Below are 21,034 nucleotides of genomic sequence, written 5' to 3' on the forward strand. Positions count from 1 at the left end.
GAATACTTCCAGGAACAGTCTCTGCCCGGGAAACTGAACCTTGATGTTCAAAAAACAAACTATACTTCTCTGGGCCTGTTTTGCCACCTGTTGCATGAGCCCGGGTCAGGAGCATAGAGTGGTGCTTGTCACCAAGCAAGCACTCAGTCAATGGCCACTTTTGAAAGCACAGTACTTCTAGGACTACAGGCGAGGGCTAGTACCCTACCCTCAAGGGAGGGTTCGAAGATGAACAAGAACTTCCAGGTTGCGGCAATATGGCAGACTTTTGCTGGATTCTGGATTCCGCAGGGCCAGGTGACAGGGTTTCTGGAATGAAGAGAGGAAGTGGGGAACACAAAGCAGCATTCTAGGCACATGGGGGTTGGGGATCGCGGTGAGGATACTGAGCGGGCTGTCTGGGCCTTCTTGTGGTCCCAGCATGTGCCAAGGCCATCAGGAGTGCAGGGGGTCTGGGGCATCCCCTCTGCTCCTGACAACAGAACAGGATCGGCCTTCGCCCATGTTCCCTTAGAATTGGGAAATGCTAGTGGTCTGGGTCTGGGGGCTTAGCCCATGGTAGCTGGCCCCTGCTTCCTGTGTCCACCATCTCACTGGGTTTCCAGTCCCACTTGAAATGTACTGACTCCCACCCCTCCGCTGTGTTCCCTCGTATTCCTGGTATTGAAGTGGTTCTGTTTTTGGTCATCGGCAGAAATTCAGGCGACAGCTCCAAGCCACAAGTAGGCAGATTTAATTTGGCTAATGTGAGAAGCCTAGACAGCAATATTTTTTTAAAAAAAAGTGTATATATACATATATATACATATACATATGTGTATATATATGTATATACATATATATACACTTTTTAAAATATTGCTGATATTATATAATAATAATAATGAAAATTCCCTCAATGATTCTAAGGCAAGCCAGTGACAAGCAGTGTTGTATACCTGCTTTGTTCTTCTTTCAAGCACAGTGAACATGTACTTTTCATTATTTTCGGTCAACTCCAGTTCATTCCAGGCCTTTCTGACACAATGCACAGGGGTGTTTGACACTTACTATCTCCATCTTTGATCTGTATGTCCAAACTCTCATTTTCTGCTTGTGCCGTTTAAAAAAATATGATTGTGGAGCTGGACTGTGGCCATGATGGTGTCTTAAGAATTCTGTTTTCCTTCACCTTCGGGATAATTGGCAACTATCTAGTCAGAGATTTACTTTTGAGAGATGTGAACACAGAATCATTAATTTTTTTTCTCCTTTTGCAAGCTAATTTCATAAAGTTGGAGTATATGTTGCTGTCTAGAATTCCTATGTATCACTAGGAATGTCTTTGAGTGGAAGTGGGGAAAAACCCTAAGAAATTTATGAGACAGCCTTGGGCTCCACAGTGGGCAAACCCCGCAGCTCTGCCATGTCCTCAGGGACCAGGTGTTTTTCTCTCCCTCTGCTCTGCAACTTCAGGGTACTGGCTTTGCCCCCAGACCACAGTGGCTTCAGTCAGGTCATCCAAACAGAATCATGTCCAGAGGCAAGTCTCTTGGAAGGCCGCCTTGGGTGTGAGAACTTTCTCCAGAAACCATCAGCAGAGTTCCCTTCAAGTTTCATTTGCCAGGATTGGTCCCATGCCCACTCCTGAACCCACCGCACCAAAGGGAATGGGCTTTTTTAAGCCCTGGTGATGGGAGAAGGGCACACTTCGCTGGGCCACATGAAGGGGTGGGGCAAACAGTGTAAAAACATCAGAACCCGGCTAGTGTGCAAGAGGGGAGTATGTTGAAGCACTCCTTTTTTTTTTTTTTTTTGATTATTTTATTTCTTTATTTGAGAGAGAGAGAAAGCACAAGCAGGGGAAGCAGCAGGCGGAGGGAGACGGAGAAGCAGGCTCCCCACTGTGCCAAGAGCCTGACGCGGACCTTGATCCCAGAACCCTGGGATCATGACCCGAACCGAAGACAGATGCTTAACCAACTGAACCACCCAGGTGTTATATTGAAAGTTGTGATTTTGAAAAAGAGGCAGAACACACAAAATAATATTAAAGGATGAACATTTGACAGAATGGTCAAAGACCACCAAATGGTAAGTGAAAGGTTTTCATATTCTAGTGCTGGTTTAAACTCGACTCTCCAAGGATTGTATGTTTCTCATTAATTTTGCTGGTGAACTCTTCCAGAAGACATGCCTCTCCCACCAAGTCCCTCAAAGAGCTTCATGTGTGTTACAGTCTTGGGAAGAAAGTGCACCAGGAGGCTGGGGGAGCAGGCACAGTGGTCACCTGTTGCCCTGGCCAAGAAGCCCACTGCCCCTGGGCCAGGGAGACCATACTGAGCAGCCAGCTGCCTACAGTTGTTTCAGGCATGATTCTAGGTTATATACTCTTCTCTCAAGCCCTCCTCCTACCTGTTTGCTGTTCAGCTAACAAGCGACTGTATTACAAAATGGTAATGGAAAAAAACTGAAGACATGCCCGTGACAATGACCAATAAGGATGGTGTGAAGGCATGCTAAATTCTGATTGATCATTTCTTTTTGATTTTGGTTAAAATGAAAGAATAAAGGCTGGTGCAGGGTGATTTTACTAGAGAATGTAATAAAAATACATTGAAGAGAAAAGCAATAGAAACAAAGAACAGGGAAATACACCAAAATTGCAAACAGAAGTCATTTAAAAGAAGAAAATATTCTACAACAGATGAAGAAAGTTTTAATTTGTTTTCACATTAAACATTGTTTACCACAATCAGCTAACAGAAATTACTGCAACATTGGTCAAGATGACATAAAACTAAGGATAAATGTTTGTTATGAGAAAACCTCATTTAATGTGACTGACGATGTTAGATACTCTATTTTTCATGATAGGATAAGATATAACCTATCTTGAACAGAAAGCAAATAATTCAGATCAAGGAGACATGCTGAGGTTTTAATAAAGAAGAAAAGCTTTGCCTTGTCCAGAACACTTAACAAAGTCTAGGATAATTTAGGTAAAAGAGGTGAGTTAGATACCAAGCGCTGGGCAGGGTCACAGGCCAATAATTCAGGCTTTATTTACATTACGGATCTATGCAGCCTTTACCTCTCGGTAAGTGAGCTGTTATTTTTGGCAGAGGGATCTTCAAATAGTAGCCTTGGATATGATTAATCATATTTTAACCTCAGGCAGTCCAAGGAACTATTTTCAAAGGGATAGTTGAGTATTTTCATGGATATACTATTAAGGCATCTAAATTTTTGGTGTTTTCAGTATATAATTTTACTGCTATTTTATTTTGTTCTCCATTTTGCACAACAATGTTAATGTTATCAGGAATTAAGTGACATAATTCCTTCTCTACTAATGAACTGGTTTATCCATTTTGCAAACTTTAAATTGAGGTCTTGTAAAAGGGAAATTTATAACATGAGAACACACTGGAAAATATATTGAAAACCAAAAGATAATTATTTTTAAACCATCATAAAAATTCAATCAGAATTGAATAATAGTAAGTCTTTAACTTTGGAAAGATAGAAGAGTAATTAGAATTAAAATAGGTATTAAAAATAATTACCAGTAGTTTGTTTTACAAAAGAAGAATAGAGCCATAAATGGCTTAATTGCCCAATTAAGTAACTATCAGTTTCCTCTTTAGTCAACACTAACGGAATTCACATTTGAGCTAGTCAACAAAGCATATAAATATTTAACATCTGAATACAACATTTTAGTGATAACAGAGACTGCATAATGCTATCCACTGTTGCTCTGTGTGTAAATTAACCAGGTTAAATATCAAAGATACACTGTGAATACTCCTGAAACTAACAAGAGAATATTAAACAAATTTCTTAAAGATTCAGAAACAAAAGTAGAAAACAAATTTTAACATGGATGAGACGGTGTTTAAACAATAATTGACTTAACCAAGACCTTTAAAATTAGCACTGAAATGCACTACGATATTTTTTTTTTTTTTTTTTAGTTTACAGAAAGAATCTCTAAGTACAGGTTGCAGAAAGAAAATGTTTAGTGCTATTTACATTCGTTTTAAAACTCTGCTCTATACAAATTTAATTCTGATCAGTATGAACAATATTTTTGTAGATCTACTGCATCTAAAGCCTTTTCATCAAAGCATTGACAATGAACAAAATAACCTGATTACCTTTAGACAAAGCTGACCTTTTGAAACCATTTACACTGAATGTTTTTAAGGGCCATGGACACTTACTTAAGTACAGAACATAATGTCAGCCTGCAACTTCATTTTTATAAAGGCTAAAGTTATTTATATGGAATATTGTTCTATATACTACACGCCAATCTATATTTAAGTTCTATAGTTAGGTATTTTATAAGTTTTTTATTAAATATATTCTACACATATTTGTAATTTCATCCAGGAAGAATTTCTTCCCAGTGAAAAAATATAAAATCTTTTATATTTTTACAGATTTAGATGAAACTAGCTCATGCTTTAGTGCTGTGCAAATTGGTTTAGCATATCAATTTTTAAATTATTGGTACAAAACAAAAGAATGGCATCCTTAATCATGTAGTATGCCTTAAAAGTCAGCTTTTGATTTTAATACAATTGCAAGCACTAATACCAAATGCAAACTACATAAAGAAATAAAATTAGTTACTATGGAGAACTATTTTAATTTTAAGAATTCATTTGAACTCTAATGAGTGAGTGTGACACTGGACACAGTTACAGACGAGCAATAGTTATGGAAAAATTCAATTTGCTGATCTTCAAATACATTAAACTGATGAGTAAATGAGGTTTTCTATTATCTCTGCGCGGCAATGCAAGTCTACGAGTATGGAACTGACCCTCCCACGTTAAGGCTAGGAAGCGCACTCGCACCCCTTTTGTGCTGTGCGGACAAGCACTCAGTGACCGCGTGACTGAGGAGTGCGTGTGTGAAAGGAAAAGCAATTTGTTTCATCAGCTCTCCGCTGAGTACTTTAAACAGCAGGCACATTTTGTTTTTCCATGTGTTGCGATGAAAACGGTCACACTCAGTTGTGTGTTCTGTGCCAGTGCGGCCACCGGGGCTGACTCTGAGAGAACGCCCCCGACATTTCAGTTTCTCTTCCATTTCTCCCTCTCCAGTTGGCCCACTAATTAACTCCATTAATTGCTGAATGTTTTCCAGTGTGGAATATTGTATTTCTGAGCATTTCTAGGTGCTATAAACCATGTTGCAAATTCTGCTGATGAAGAAAATAATGTCAATCTTTGTTAGTGCAAACTATATTGATTTGTTAGTTCTGGTGTGAACGTTTCTGTGGCAGCAAAATGGCTTCTGCTAGGAAAGATAACTTGTTAACTCTGCCCCCGGAGATTGACAGCATTCACAAACCAACATATTTTAAAACTGCTCAACATAAACAAAGATACTAGAAATAAAAAATCGTAGTGAAAAATGTTCTTGGTTCTTTTTACTCTGATGCGAGAAGATGACAGTGTTCATGAGATCATTCAGTTCCATGGGTTTACAGGCAGACTCTTCCTAAGGGATTCTGAAGCAATGTTGGGTCTCTTCCGTCCCAGCAGCATGAAAGACAAAGACTACATCACAGCACACGTAGCGGACAGTGTTTACAGGATTACACAACAATTACTCTCTCCAGTCTTTTCACGATTCCTCTGACCTGGAGAAAATGCAGAAAAGCCTGGTTTATAAAAATGTTCAAATTGGGGGGGGGGGGGCATCCAAACATAGTAAGAATTTTTTTTAATGTTTGCAATTTTTTTTTTAATTAAAAAGCTATAATGATAATTATAGCTGTTTTAATTATAGCCTGTTTCCAGGATGTCTGGTTATTTGCTTAACAAGCTCTGATCATAAACAATGAAAACTTCCTTTCCCTCAGAAGGTCCAAAAACACAACCATTTTTGAGTGCCTGTCTCGGCGGCTTGAGCGAGAAGCCTCTGCAGTGTGAGGATTACCTTGAGAGTTGGGCTCTGGCAACGTCTCTCTGGCCACCAAATGCATCACCGTTGTTTTGCCAAAAGGAAGTTTTAATGCTATGGGAAAAGCAGAAGATAGTTGTTACATATATACTGACCTACTGAAATCACTAATCAGAACTGAAACCATTTAAAGAACTGATCGCTCTTTGCAGGACGCCCTCAGCAGACTGCACTTACCAGTTAGAGCATCTCTTAGAAAATGAAAGTGGGTTAATATTATCAGAAACAATTCAGAAATTATTCTGCCCAGCTATGGCCCTTAGTTTGACACCAATAATCATACTGTTGAAGGAAGGGGACGAGAGAAAATACGTCATTAATTAATATTGGAGATAACCTTCAGAGGAGAAAAGGAGCTAAAAAAAGTTTCTGAGAATACCTTTTCTAAATTAGGGAAAAGTTTAGATTAAGAGACATCTGCTGCTGAGTCTAATTATCTGTCTAATATGTAGCACCTAATAAAATTACTGCACTGAACAGGCCACTATAATGTAGAAATAGAACAAACAACAAACTCAATTTTAAATATTTATTCTCAACCCTATATTTTTCAATGAGAAAATAATTTTCTTTAAACGGTTACTTTAAGAGAACCACTATCTTGGCATTATTAATAATCGCTGTTTTCTAATCAAGTCTTAACTTAAAAGGTTTTTTCATTCATAATAAGAAAATTTATTATGAAATGCTTCAGACATAGAATGATATAACACACACCATGTATCCACGAACCACTTAAGCAAATACAGATGTTAAGTTTCATGGTGAATCGCTTTGTTATTCTGTGTGTAAAATTAGAAGCAGCCAGTATATCTAACTTTTAAAGTTATTTCCATAGTTGAGATGATTTAGTTCTGACATCCATTATCACTTAGCAAGTACGATCCTCCTGCTACCTGCTTCTTAACTCTTGCTCCATAGGATGGTGGCTAACATGTAGATTGAAAAAGGCTCCTATGTATCTTCAGTATTACTCATAATCAAGGTGAGTTTCTAGCTCACTTATTTATTTGGTCTATTCTCTTAAGTTCTCAAGCTCAAATGAAGTATGATGGCCCATAAATACACACTTTGATGAAATAAGAGGAGGTCCTTTTTTGGATCATCCCCTAGGGATGATTTAACATTAAAATGCAAATAATAGAGCTTTGGATTATAAAATTTTTCATCAAATGTACTGGGAAAGACTGAACTTCAAGTTGCATATTAGTCTCCTATCATCTCCTGGACTCTAGTAAGCCGGATCTGGGTTCAAAATCACATCTCCACTACTTGCCAATGTGAGACGAGTCATGAGCGAGTCATCTACCTGCTCCCCTGGCCTCAGTTTCCTCTACCCAAATAGAGACAGTAATTCTATCACCTGTCCTTTACAGCTGTATGGACTAACTGTATTGACTAACCGCGTAGTTCAGGGCTTTGGACAAAGAAAGCACGCAGTAAATATTACCCTCATCGTCATCTTCATTTTGAGAAAGCAAGGAAGACAGATCTCAGAAAACAGGTAAGTGAAAGGAGAGGTACATTTAGAGAAGTGTGGACAGGCCTGGGAAGCTGCTGAGTGGCTTACCATTTGAAGCTACAGATTTGATTGATGGGGATTATTATTTTTCCTTTCCATTTGAATTTTAACTGGAATTAGTGGATATGGATGATAACGGTTTCAAAGAAGGGAAAGGAAGAATTTAAAAGGTTTTCTCTTTCCTTCACTGTGGATGCTTCTGCTTCTACTATGACTCTGTATAATATCTAGAATAGGATTTTTTTCTTTTAAATATTTTATTTATTCATTTGAGAGAGAAACAGCAAGAGAGAGTACGATTTGCAGGGGAGAGGCAGAGGGAGAAGGGGAGAAGCAGACTCCCAGGACCCTGGGATCATGACCTGAACAGAAGGCAGAGGCTTAACCGACTGAGCCACTAAGCTGCTCCCAGAACAGGAGTTTTCAACCTCACATAAAAATCACCCAGGATTTCAATTCAGCAGTACACTGGGCGATGGGGGAAAGGGGAGGGGACAAGAAAGGGGGAAGGGGAGGGGACAAGAAAGGGGCAGAGACAGAGAGAGCTCTCCTCCAACTAGCCAGCATGTAGAAATCTGCATTACGAAGTATCCCAGTTGATTCCTGACTGAATGCCACAGTCCCCATCACATTTTGAGAAAGAATGAACAGCAATGTATTGAGTGTCAAACTTGTAGCTGATCTTCTTTATCCTTAGTAAGACTGTTATCACACCTTTTCTTTAGTAGACTGAAATTCTATGGAACTAAAAAGTTGTATCTCAAAAAAGGGGATTCAGGGCTATGTTTTAAGAAACCTGGTAACAAAGAAATTAAACCTGAAACTTACTGGAACCATAAAATCCCAAGAGTGGCAAAGAATGCCCAGGTCTCCTGGTTTAACCATCCACAAAATGATTGAACCCCAACCATGGCTGTACCTACTGCTTATATGTAACCAGTAACAAGGATTTCACTCTTTTCCCTTAGTGGTCTATTCTTTTTTGAGGCAGCTTGACATGCTCAAATAATTCTATTTTGTAGTGAATAGTATCTGTCTGCTTTTGATCCCCAGCTGTTGGTCTTAAGTCTAATTCAAGGTTATACAGAGCAAGTCTCAAGCCATAGAAAGCTAGCCTACTCTTCCACTAGCCATTCCAGTATTTGAAGATAATTACCATGACCCTGTGTACTCTCTCCTTTATTATTCACATTCAAGATCACAGGGAAACTAAAAAGAAAAATTGTGACCAAAAAAAACCACATAGGGACGCCTGGGTGGCTCAGTTGGTTAAGCAGCTGCCTTCGGCTCAGTTCATGATCCCAGCATCCTGGGATCGAGTCCCACATCAGGCTCCTTGCTTGGCGGGGAGCCTGCTTCTCCCTCTGTCTCTGCCTACCATTCTGTCTGCCTGTGCTTGCTCTCTCTCCCTCTTAAAAAAAAACAAAAAAAAAAACCAAAAAAACCACATAACTGGATGTTATTCAACCTTTACCAAACACCCACCTATATTGATCAATTTCATTGATAGGTTTAGAGAAAAAAAGTCAGACAGACTATATTTACACAAAAATATTGAAGTGGATCACTTCATTTACCTACAAATTTCTAATTATCAGGGTATATTTGAAATACAGGAACTAAAAACAAAATAAACCTGCTGATGGTAGAGAATGTACCCCATAAGGGGGCACTATTGAGCTATATTTCTCCAATCACATATAAAGAGCAGTGATACCAAAGAAGCGTTCACTGTGTGCCAAGTACTGTTTTAAGTGCTTTGAATATATAATTTAACCCTAAGAGGTAGACACTATTGTTAGCCCATTTTATCAATGAAGAAAGCTAGGTATCTTCCCCAAGATTCCACAGCAGGAAGCAGCGGAGCCAAGGCACAACTCCGGTAACCAGGATCTAAATCTGCTCTTTGAATTCTCACACTACAAGGTCTCTCTAGTGAAACTCTTTTACCTTCGTTTCTGCTAGATGGGCAATTATAACAGAGTCAGACTGAAAACCCGTTGTCATAAACTTTGCCTACTCTGTGTGTCTGGCTTTAACTTAAAACTATTACATCTAACATATATTATCCAGAAGTACAATAAAATTACAAAATAATAGGTATGGATTCCTACATCTAATGAGAGAGTTTATTTGATAAAGGAGTAAACACTTCTCACAGTGCTAAAATGAAATTCAACAGAATGCAAAATGTAAAGAAGTAGAGTTACCAAAATAGGCAGAATTCATGAGTTGGAAATGATTTTTTTTGTAAAATCAGCCAATTGCCCTGAAACAAACAAATGAATGCCACTGCCATGAGACAGACACTAAATCCCATTACAAAGGTGACTATTACCTCCTAATGTGACATTTCCATGCAGAAATCGTCCTTGATAAATAAGTCGTAGAATATTTGGACTGCTGACCTGCTCTTCTTCCCAGTCTGAAAAGAAGCAGTGAACTTGTTAGGTGTATTTCGAGACAATATTAAGGTATTATTGCACTGTTTATAGTCCTGAAGTTTAAAGATTAAAATGAATGAGTTGGGGAAAATCTAATCCTAGGAAAAGAGAAATGTCATTTGAAAATTAATTACTATTACCAGTAATTAACAGAAAATACTATAATGTTCCAATTTTTGTACCTGTTAAAAAATATATTTGAAGCTAGAGACAATTAGGTTAAAAAAGATTTTAATATACTGATACAGAGAGTAACAAAAAAAATGTACCTCAATAAAACTAGAGAATACAAATTTTAAAAATAAAAAATTAACAATGTTTACTTTTGGATAATATTGATGTATTATTCTGTCTTCTGAAACCAAATGATAAACATTATAGAAGATACAACTCTAAGTTCACTTTACCCAAAATATTCAGAAGAAGAAAACTGAAAAATATTACAAGGTATACACAAATATGCTTATAAAGAAAATCAAAAAACAAACTGGTGAGTAGGATGGGTAGCAGAATATTTCATTTTGTGTACAACTTCTGTTACAATGAAATATGGAATACTACTATGTTAAAATAATGAGTTAAGGACACTGATATTGTGATAGGGTACAGGGTTAGTGATTTCACTAGCTGGTAGATGTAATAATTTAAGCTCTGATTGTGACAAAGATTTGAGCATTCCATTATCATCTTTCTCAAGAATTCTTGTATGATGTGTTTGTTTCCTAAAGAAGGAGCTGTCAAAACAAGGATGAGTTTAAAATATCCTAAAGAAAAGTGACAGAATAGAGGTAAGTAGAGCACTTTTCCTTCTGAGTGTTCAAAATGATGAATATGAATTTGATAAAAGTGTGCCTCCCACTGACTCAGCACAACAGAAATGGGACAGGAGAAATTAATCGGAGTCCTTTCTTCTCTAGCACGCCCCCCCCCCCCCCACCGGCCCGGGTGCTTTTTCTCCTGGTCCTTCCTCCCCCACTTGTATGCCTCTGTTGCCTTCTGACACTAGTGCTCCCAGGTAACTCTTCTTCTAGAAGAAAGATCAACTAAGCCTTAGAATATGGATTACTCTGAATTCATTGCTCCCAAAATTACCATTTAACAGACTATTCCTGGTCAAGATGGAAGTATCTATACCTATAAAGACAAATGACAGTGTCTAATTCATTAGAAAAAAATACTCTAAAAATCTGTAAGTATTTTTTTGAGATGCAAAACTTGAAGCTACATACTTCATTATTTTATACAGAGTGTTGTGATTTCCACATACTTCATTGGGTTTAATATGCTATCTACCTTTTCCTCTCAGAGGATCCGTAATTTAGAGAGACCTATAGGACAATGTTTTAAGGAGGAATTTCAGCAACTAGTAACATATATTTAGCAGATTTTTTTTTTGGACCTCTAAGCTGGTAAGAGCTATTCTACCTATTAACTATATTCCACTAAACTGCCTAAGAGCAGACCAAGAAAAACTCTTTCCAAAAATATACGGCACCAAGTGTTTTCTTCTACCGATTTAATATTTACTATACTTTCATTATTAGCTCCAACAAATATTTACATTTGCTGACCTATTATGAGATAAAATGTAAAACTAGATTGTTAATTTAAATGTTTTAGGTAAAATAAAAATTTTTTTCCCTGCATTGCCTAAAGTTGCTGGGTGAAGCGGCAAACTTAGGAAAGGCCGGGCTCAAAAATTTGTGTGTGAAACTAAGTAAGGTGGGATTGATACAATCAATTTCCAATGCTGGTAGTTGGCTGGCTCACTGATTTAGGACACTATTTATGACAAACACCTGCATTTGAGTCCTGCCTTTGGTTACGATTAATCAGGATTCTTAAGGAATTAAAAGTAATTCTAATATCTAAGTCAAACAATTATGAAGGTAAAAGTACTTTTTTTTTTTTTAACCACAAGTTATAATGCTGCTCCCTAAACATAAATTTTTTAGAGGAACTGCTCTTTTATGTCTTGTGTAATCTTTTCTACAATACCATAGATGTCAAAACTGATCTTTACCCTCTCCTCCCCATATCACAAAAGTAATCTTCTACATCACATTTAGTATAACATCACTATTAGACAAGTATTTAAAAATGCTTTTCCTAGTTACTGTTGTGCATGGCTATGAGTAAATTCCCATATCCTGAGAGCCCCAAGTTTAGTCTACTTCAGCTTTTCTGAATTCCTTTCTTACCTCTAACCTGATTTAGGAACTAACATTGACTAGTCCCTTAATTGTCAAGGGAAGAAAGATCCGGTAAATTGAAAGTATTTGTCCAAATCAGTGTTTCTTAAATGTATGTCTATGAATCCTGAGTTCAAGAACAACAGAGGCATGGTTCTGAAAGTCCTCCTCAAGAAGTTTTAAACCATGTTTTCATTTTAATGATAATCTGGAAGAGATTATCTAGATAATTCAAATAATCACCTTATAACCAACTACAGTCTTGGGATTTATTGCTCAGATACGCAGTTTATGGAGCTCTTCTTTAATTGTTGAGAGGCTAGTAAGAAAAGAACAGAGGTTGACTAAATACATAAACAATGCATTCTTGCTAAGTGAAGGCTAAATGACAATCGGGCACATTGTAAATGAAGGTTTTGTGGTGAATCTACAGATAACTGGGTCCTCGTATAGCAAGCAGGAGCAGAGGCATGCCAAACTCAACAGTACTATCTATATTCACTGCACAAGCAGTGAGTTGGTTTTAGCAAAAATGTATCATTAATATTGTTACTTTGAACATTATTGGTTTTAGAATTATATTTGCATTTTCTTTTTAGATCTGTTTTAGTCTTATGGTTGTGAATGCGTTAATAAGGATAAAGCATCTTAAACGGGTTTTATGTTTCTATCTTTAAAAAAAATTGTAATAAAAATAATTTAAGTAAGCACTAGGGAATCTATAGGAATTTTTTTCTTCTAAAGGAGTTCCATATATTATTTAAGGTTGAGAAACACTGATCTGATTGATTCATTTTGAATACACTGTGTTCTTTGTTGAAATGAGTCTTGTCCCTTAAAAGTCCAAACTGCTTTGGCCAGTAAAATTAAGTTAAATTAGCTGAAACATTGATATCACTATAATACATGCCCTAAAAAGGACCAAGCTGACTTAGGGAAAGTTCAAAGGAAAAAAACAAGCTAAAGATTCACTGTAGGATGGCAAGGCAAAGTCTTATCATATGGAAAAGAATCAGAGAAAGGAAGAATACCATTCCCTGACTCCCTCAAATTTTGTTCGTCGTGGATACTGACTTGAAAATGCAATGCATAAATGGATTTTATACCTTCTTGCCCTTGTCGTTCAGAGGACACACGAAGTGACATGAATTAGAAATTAACTTTATGTCAAACTCAATTTTAAATAGGTTATAGATAGGATAGACCAATGAGAAAATATTTTAACTTGTTAAAAATAGTTTTTATTATCTTTTACTTTGTGTTTTGGTATAAACAGATTTCCTGATATGAAAGTTATGTGCATCTGTTAGCTACTTTGTGTTTTTCTTTTTAAAAACAATTTTCATTCACATTAAAATGGTTCTAAGGCACAAAGAGATTTTGCATACTGGCTCCTTCCCCATTTTGCAATGAAGTAACTGAAGAACAAAGTGACAGATAACAGTGTTCCTTCCCCTTTAACTCCCAAGACTAATCTCTCAATTATTTGGTTTTTTAAAAATCTTCATAACTTTTTCAAAATGTTTGTGAAACAAGGTAGGGCATAAAGAATTAACATTATTCATTCTCAAGAGAAAAACACCACTCACCCATTGGCCAATTGTCATACACATGCTTTGCAATGTCAGAAGCAGAATCATTAGGAGAAAACAGGAACTCTTTTGTTTTCCCGCTTACCAAGATGAGGCGCAAATTTATCTGAAAGAAGACAAGGATTCTTTTAATACAAATCTTGAAATTTTGAAAGTAAATAAAAATGACTCCTGGGTTTTTCATTTCAATCACATTCTGAACTATTACTAATGCTATTTGCTGGTTTTATCTATTTAAATTCTGTAAAGACTTTTTTTTAAAAAGAATCACAATTTGGCATATGATTTCATTTCCATTGTTTAAATATATGGGGGGGAAGATATGTTTGTCATAATAAATAAAAGAAAACCAAAATTCATTATGCTTTTATATTTTAACTACTCCAACAATGTTCAGAGTTGGGCTTTTGTAGGTTATCACTGTTACTTTAGCATACATATTTTCCACTGAAAAACTAACAAAAGTGGTGACACTGCAGGTCACATCACTAAACAGAAGAAAAATTTAGTTGATAATCTACTTAGAAAAAATAAAGGGGAAACAATGAATTAATATAACTTTTTATCCTACAAAAATTATTTAAATGTAAACAAATTAACCAGAAACAGTAAAGAACTTTACAATGGTTAAAGGAGGAATCAATAATATGTTAAACTCAAATGCCCATCATTTATTGTGGGAGGGCAGAGGAGAAGCTATGAGTGACAAAGGACAGAGATTCATCCTCAGTGAATAACCGAAGGTAAATAATGGAATTAAAATTTTTGTGGTCCAGTGAATTTACACTTCCAAGTAAATATGTTTGTTTATACCTTTTGTAAAACATTTTTAAATGTTCATTTTTAAATTTTTTTCTCTATCCATAATTAACTTGATGTTATTTTTAAAAACCATGACATCACTCATTTCCCTAGTTACAGGAATGCCAGTGGGATTTTCTATACTTCTGGGCCTCTGTTAAGAGAGGAAGTAAGGCTTCCCCAAAAGTTGGGTCTAGTCCAGAGCTGAGTCCTGGGACTAGCCCAGTTTCTTTATATATAAAGAAGAGAGAATGTCATTGTACCGGTTTGAATTGTGCCTGGTCCCAGGTTAGCCAAGCTCTCTTCTTCAGTTACCAATACTTTTTCCTTCTAAAAAAATTCCAGAAGATCTTTAAGATGGCCAAGTCTACAATGAATAAATTGGTGCCTACCACAGACTCATTTAGAGGCCAGACTCATTTAGAGGCCAGGTAGATTTACTATCTACCACCAACATGGCCAATGCCATTCCCAGTGCCTCAAATGTACTGAAAGTTATAAAATATCTCTCTAGAAAAGTGCTAAGCACAAACAATTCCTCATTTACTGGGATGTGACTGGATCCCATATTAGATGGAGGAGAACTAGACTCTATACTAGAAATTATACTCTAACTGTATATGCATTTTATTTCCATGAAAAGTTTTTTAGAAGATAACAGAAAAAGCAATCTATATTCCAGGTGAAAAGCTCTTTCTATATGTCCAGTTAAGAACTTCTTGCTGCCTTTTTTTTTTTTCCTAAGATTTTATTTATTTATTTGACAGACAGAGAACACAAGTAGGCAGAGAAGCAGACAGATAGAGAGAGGTGGAAGCAGACTCCCTGCAGAGCACAGAGCCCGATGTGGGGCTCGATCCCAGGACACTAGGACCATGACCTGAGCCGAAGGCAGAGGCTTTAACCCACTGAGCCACCCAGGTGCCCCTTCTTGCTGCCTTTTTAAACCAGAATGAAATTTGAAATTAGACCAAAGAGCGTAATACAGGAAGTAATACAATCAGTAATACAGTAATACAATCCAGAAACTTTTTAAGTTCCATCTGAACAAAATTCAAGTAAGTTTATAAGAATGATTAAATTTTAAGAAAGCACCACTTATTTATTTTGTAAAACCAACAAGTAATGAGTGATTCTTAAAGCAAGGAACGCAGGATCTCTATAATATGAATTTCAGTTCTCAAGAGATACACTATTTATAGCTGTCTCTTTATATGTGATATTGATATATACTATATACTTTGAATTTATATGGAATCTTTTAATGGAATCACACTACTATATAAGGGTCCTTCAGCCATTAATGTCCAAGAAATTATGCCCCTCATAATGGTTCAGCCATGTGTTTAACAAGAAAAAAAAATAAATTCAAGCTTCCTAAGAGTTATGTAAATGATATAAATCTACTTTTTCTCAGAATCATCTTTTAAGTTTAAAACTAATTTCTATTGGGCTTTTATTCAAATTATAATGTTTAAAAGTAACAAAGAAAAAGGGGAGGAAAAAGGACTTAATTCTTAGAATCTGCAAAGACAACGCCAAAGCATACTTCAGACTTTCCCTATTATCCATAGATATGGAAATGGAAAAATAGCTGATGGTATATCCTTACTATGGAAATCTGCAGTTGTTAAACAACGTGAGGTATAGATCTACATGATGTGACATGGAAAGGTGTCCACAATATATTAAACTAAATAATACACATCACCCACACCATAAATGGTTCATACAGCAAAATTCCCAGCATTTATTTTAAAACTAATATATATCACTGTTACCAGTAAACTGATTATTTCGTTTTTGTGTTTCAAAATCAATGGTCTAAAGAATTTATGTGCATCTAGATTTTCAGAATGTTGGAAACTTTGGACCTCTAGCTGTGTTTGACAGATTTAAAAACATTTTTTTTTTAATGTTTACAGGGGGACATAAACGTTTTAGTTTGACACAGACCCTACTGAGCCCTACTTATTCATACTGACCTGCTTCATACACTTATGATACCTGCCTGGCCCCAGAAAACATTAAAGTTTCTAACTCATGGTAGAGGCTCTGGGCTACAAATTCAAAACAAGATGCAAGGTAAGATTTCAAAATCTACTGAGAACTTAATTATCCCTTTGGGTAGGGAAAAAAGAAAATATGAAAACTCTAAGTCTATAAATACATAAATCTAAGAAATCATCAAATATTACATTTAAAACAATCTAAAACTGACAATAACAGTTAAAGTTAAACTTCAGGAAGGAAGTTTATGTCCCAAATTGAAAATAACAGCTATAAACACACAAACTTAAATTGCTGAGTGAAGTCACACATTGCCTGAAACACTTCTGCTGCCTAGTACAATGGGTGATATATAGTAGGTGTTCAATATTTGTTGACTAATATTTTAGTTTCTTTAGTTTCAATAAGCAAGTGGAAATGTAGACTGGAAAGGTCAGCACTAAGATTCAAATGAAGGTTTCAGCATTCTGGGCATTTTATCAAATGCTGTGTTATGTGGAATGGGAATGGGAGGGGCACCTGGGTGGCTCAGTCGGTTAAGGGTCTGACTCTTGATTTCAGCTCAGGTTGTGAATTCAGGGGTGGTGAGATGGAGCCCAGCATCAGGCTCCATGCTCAGAAGGGACTCTGCTTGAGATTCTCTCTCCCTCTCCCAACTCCAGCTCTTAAAATAATAAATAAAATAAATCTTTAAAAAAAGAAAAAAGAATGGGAATGGTTAATAATCATTTTTTGGTAGTTCTATGGACATAGGGATAGTTTCAACATGTAAACACCTCAGTGCTTAATTTGTTAGGCTCTGGATCTTCATTGTCAGTAACATGTTTATATAAAACACTATAATTTAGTAAGGCATTTTCAAAAGCAAAATTAATTCTGATTGTTCCTAATTTTTAAATGAAGCTAAAGACAGGATTATTGATATGGCAGATTACTGGATGAGTCTGGACTTGTTCCTATGTTTATGTCTGGGTGACAACCTTGCTCCGAGACTAGAAGTATACATCTGCCCCAGTACACAGGCAAGTGTATCTTAGGGCTGTAACACCAAAGGAGGAAAACACTAAATTTCCATGCTTTCTTTAGAAAAAAATCTTGAAACCAATCACCAGATAAACATCTGGATACACAGGGTGGTCAGTACTTAATTACTCCCATATAATTGTAAGAACTTTCTCAAGCTTATTCAGATAAATAATGTCAATTATAGTTCCTCTCAGTAAATGTACGGCAATTCCTATAAATGTGAGCTAGTTTCCCTTAAAAGATTATGTTCCATTTATTTAAATATTTATTAATGAAATATTTTTTTACTTCTTTGAAGCCATGCTAAGTCAATAAAATACCTTAAAAGAACTTTTGCTTGTGGGGTCCTAGAATTCTTGACACACTGACAATGGATTAAAAACAACTCTTATTTACAGCTTAAAATGTGATACACTACATGTACATACTTGTCTAAAAATAAAACTGTTAATCAAGACTCCAAATCACTTGATATGAGATGGAGCTCCTATTATGTAATAAAATTTCCAAGGGATGGTATTCAGATTATCCAAACGAATGATACATGTCATAGTTACTTCTGAGGCAAAAAAATTCCAAACAAGACTTTTAGTGAGGTAGCAACCTTAATCATTTCCTGTAAGGCCAATGGAAATGACAAGAACTCTCCTATGCATGTATTTCAGTTAAAAAAAAGAAGTTTTCGGTCAAATTGTTATCTCTATTTGTCAGGTTATAACAATCTCGAGAAATCTCTAGAACTTAATTCATACAACAATTTGTTTTCAACTCATCAGGCTGAAAAAAGAGGAAGTAAACAGGGAAAGTGGAAGATGAACTGGAGTGGTCTTTGGAAATGAAACAGACAAGTATGGAGATAGACCATGCCCTGTAAAAGAAAAATGACTGTTTTCTACCAAGAGATCAACAGGTTGATCAGAAGAGGAATTCTGCCCTCCCCTTGTATGTTCTATCAAATAAATAAAATCTTAAAAAGAAGGAAGGAGGGAAGGAATTCCCAACATTCAAATGAAGAACTTTTTTGCCTTTGTAGTGCTCATTCCTGCCTTTTTTTGCTAAAAGGCAAGCGCAAGTGGCCAGTGGAAAGATGTTAGACTTTCTTTGCAAGTCACTTTTTAAAAGCTCTCAATTTATCTCAAGGGGATTATACAGAGTAAATAAAGCCAACCCCAAAAGGTTACATACTATACGACTCCAAATATATAATATTCTTGAAATGACAAAACTATGGAATGGAGAATAGGTTAGTGGTAGCGAGGTTTTAGGAAGAGGGGCAGGGGGAGGGGTGGCTCTATCTATAAAAGGGAAGCACAAGGGACTCTTGTGATGAACTGTTCTGTCTCTTACTGTGGTGAGTGGTCATATGAATCTGCACACGTGATAAAACTACACAGAACTAAATGCATACACACAAACAAGTGCGTGAAAAACTGGAGAAATCTGAATGATGTCTGTGGACTTTGAGACTGTACTACAGTTATGTAAGATGACAGTACCAGCAAGGAAACCCAGGTGAAGGGTATATGGGATTTCTCTGTACTGCTTCTTGTAACAAGTGCATGTGAATCTATAAATATCTCCAAATAAGATGTTTTAAAAAACTGGCACTCAACTGGCTGAAGATTTATATAGTATTATATGTCTGTCTTATTCTTATTTGCATTTGAAGATGAATAATGCTTTTTAAAAAATAACATTGTATGAAAATAGCTACTTGATCTAGAAAAAAAGGATATGTCTACCAGTGACTTATTTTAAGACAATGTATAAATTTTAAAATAGATAAGCATGTTTTCTTGTTCCTAGAGTTACAGATTTGTAAATGGCATATTTTGAATTTTTGCTAAACATTACAGGAAAATGGAATGAGGGAGAAATGTGCTTTTTTTTTTTTTTTTTTTACATAGGACTGTTTTAAAACAAATTATTCAAACAATTGCAGTGCTAAAATATGGTAATCATATATTTCATAAACTTTTAGTTGTTCATTTATTCAAACATCTTCTGAAACAGACACTGTGCTTGGTGCCTTAAGGATTTTGTAACCTTGAAGCTGTGAGAGAGACATAAAAACATAATTATGGGGGAGAGGGTAGCGAGGATATAAAATTTTAAGTGCTCATAAATATTAGCTGAATTAATTTTTTTTTTTTAAGCTGAATTAATTTTTAAAACAACAAAAGAAGGACCTGTGAGTCTGACATTCCAGAGTAAGGTCTATATGGCACAGTGAACAAAGAAGGAGAAATGCTAACACTTGCCATTTATTGTGTGTTTACTGTATTTCGGGTATTGCCCTTAGTTACGACTCACCTAGCCAATTTCTGAAGCAGGTATTACTACCCCATTTTAGAGTTGGAGGAATGAATTTAGAGACTTTAGTAAGTGGATAAGCTAAGATTTGAACCTGAATGCCCTAACAACACAATATTTGATGTTAACCACTTGGGTCAAGTGAACCAGGTAGTCCCAGCAAATTCCTTATCAATGTCTTCATATTATTCTCCATCAACATCTCAACCACAACATCTCAACCACTCTTGCTCTCACTATAGTTGGAATGTGAATTTCCTATGGTCCAACCACAGGTACCTTCTCTCAGTTCCTCGAGAGTGCCAAGTTCTTACTTGTCTTAAGGCCTTTACACGGGTGGTTTCTTGTGCATGGAATGCTTGATGCCCCACACTCCCCACTCCAATCCACACACGCTCTGGCTTACATGTGTTTGAGACAGGACAGCATGAACAAATCCTCCTGAGCCTCATCCTCCTAGATGAAATAATGAAACTAAATTTTTGAAGAAATGGAAAAAGAATTTCAAAATAGAATTAGAGAAGCTAAGAAGCATTCCTATTCCCCACTGGAATAGCAGCAATCCTATTTATGAAGACGTTATATAAAGCATCCATGGAAACAGATTTTAACTTCTAAGAAAATACACCCGAATTCTTGTCTATGAATTTACTTGTATTATGGAGTCATAAACTAAGGTACACTGGGATTTGCTAAATGGATTGAAACTACAGGATCTTTTTCTATATTCTTTTTAGTACTCAGCATGATGTTGATTCTAAAATACATGAAATATGAAATCTTTATAGGTAAAAACTCAGTGGAATTCCTTTTTATTTGTAAAAACACTTACCTAACCTGAACAATAGGCAAAGGGGAGGTGAGACAGTTCTCCAGTTTAAGTTCCCAAGTAAAACTTTTACAACATCTCATTTTAGCTGGAATGTGAATTTCCAGAATATTTAACTCATTTTTAAAATATAGGTAGAGAACAACATTCCAACGCAACATTTAATGCTTTTTAAATTATATGACCCTGTCAACTATTTCTTCATTAAATTATTTTTTGAGCACTGAATACAAACAAGAAACTGTTGAGTTATGCAAATGAATTAACAACAATATTAAATTAGCCTACTTGCCAGCTAGAAAATGTAGACTGATTTTTTTTTCCTCATCACTGAAGAAACA

The 21,034-nt window shown here is 36.1% G+C and overlaps 1 protein-coding gene across 1 annotated transcript in view; it reads right to left on the minus strand.

Moving 5' to 3' along the window:
* Window positions 1-3,959: 3,959 nt before the first annotated feature.
* LOC111158580 (ubiquitin like 3) overlaps window positions 3,960-21,034 on the minus strand; it is a 63,767-nt gene continuing 46,692 nt past the window's right edge. Inside the window, exons 2-5 of the mRNA XM_022520702.1 lie at window positions 13,712-13,820; window positions 9,825-9,911; window positions 5,941-6,018; window positions 3,960-5,641 (exon numbers count right to left, since the gene is read on the minus strand). Coding sequence (XP_022376410.1) covers window positions 5,589-5,641; window positions 5,941-6,018; window positions 9,825-9,911; window positions 13,712-13,820 — 327 coding nt within the window. The 3' untranslated portion in view covers window positions 3,960-5,588. The remainder of the gene's footprint in view (window positions 5,642-5,940; window positions 6,019-9,824; window positions 9,912-13,711; window positions 13,821-21,034) is intronic.

Source organism: Enhydra lutris, unplaced genomic scaffold (genome assembly GCF_002288905.1).
Source record: "Enhydra lutris kenyoni isolate GAN:26980312 unplaced genomic scaffold, ASM228890v2 scaffoldscaffold60, whole genome shotgun sequence".
NCBI lineage: Eukaryota > Metazoa > Chordata > Mammalia > Carnivora > Mustelidae > Enhydra > Enhydra lutris.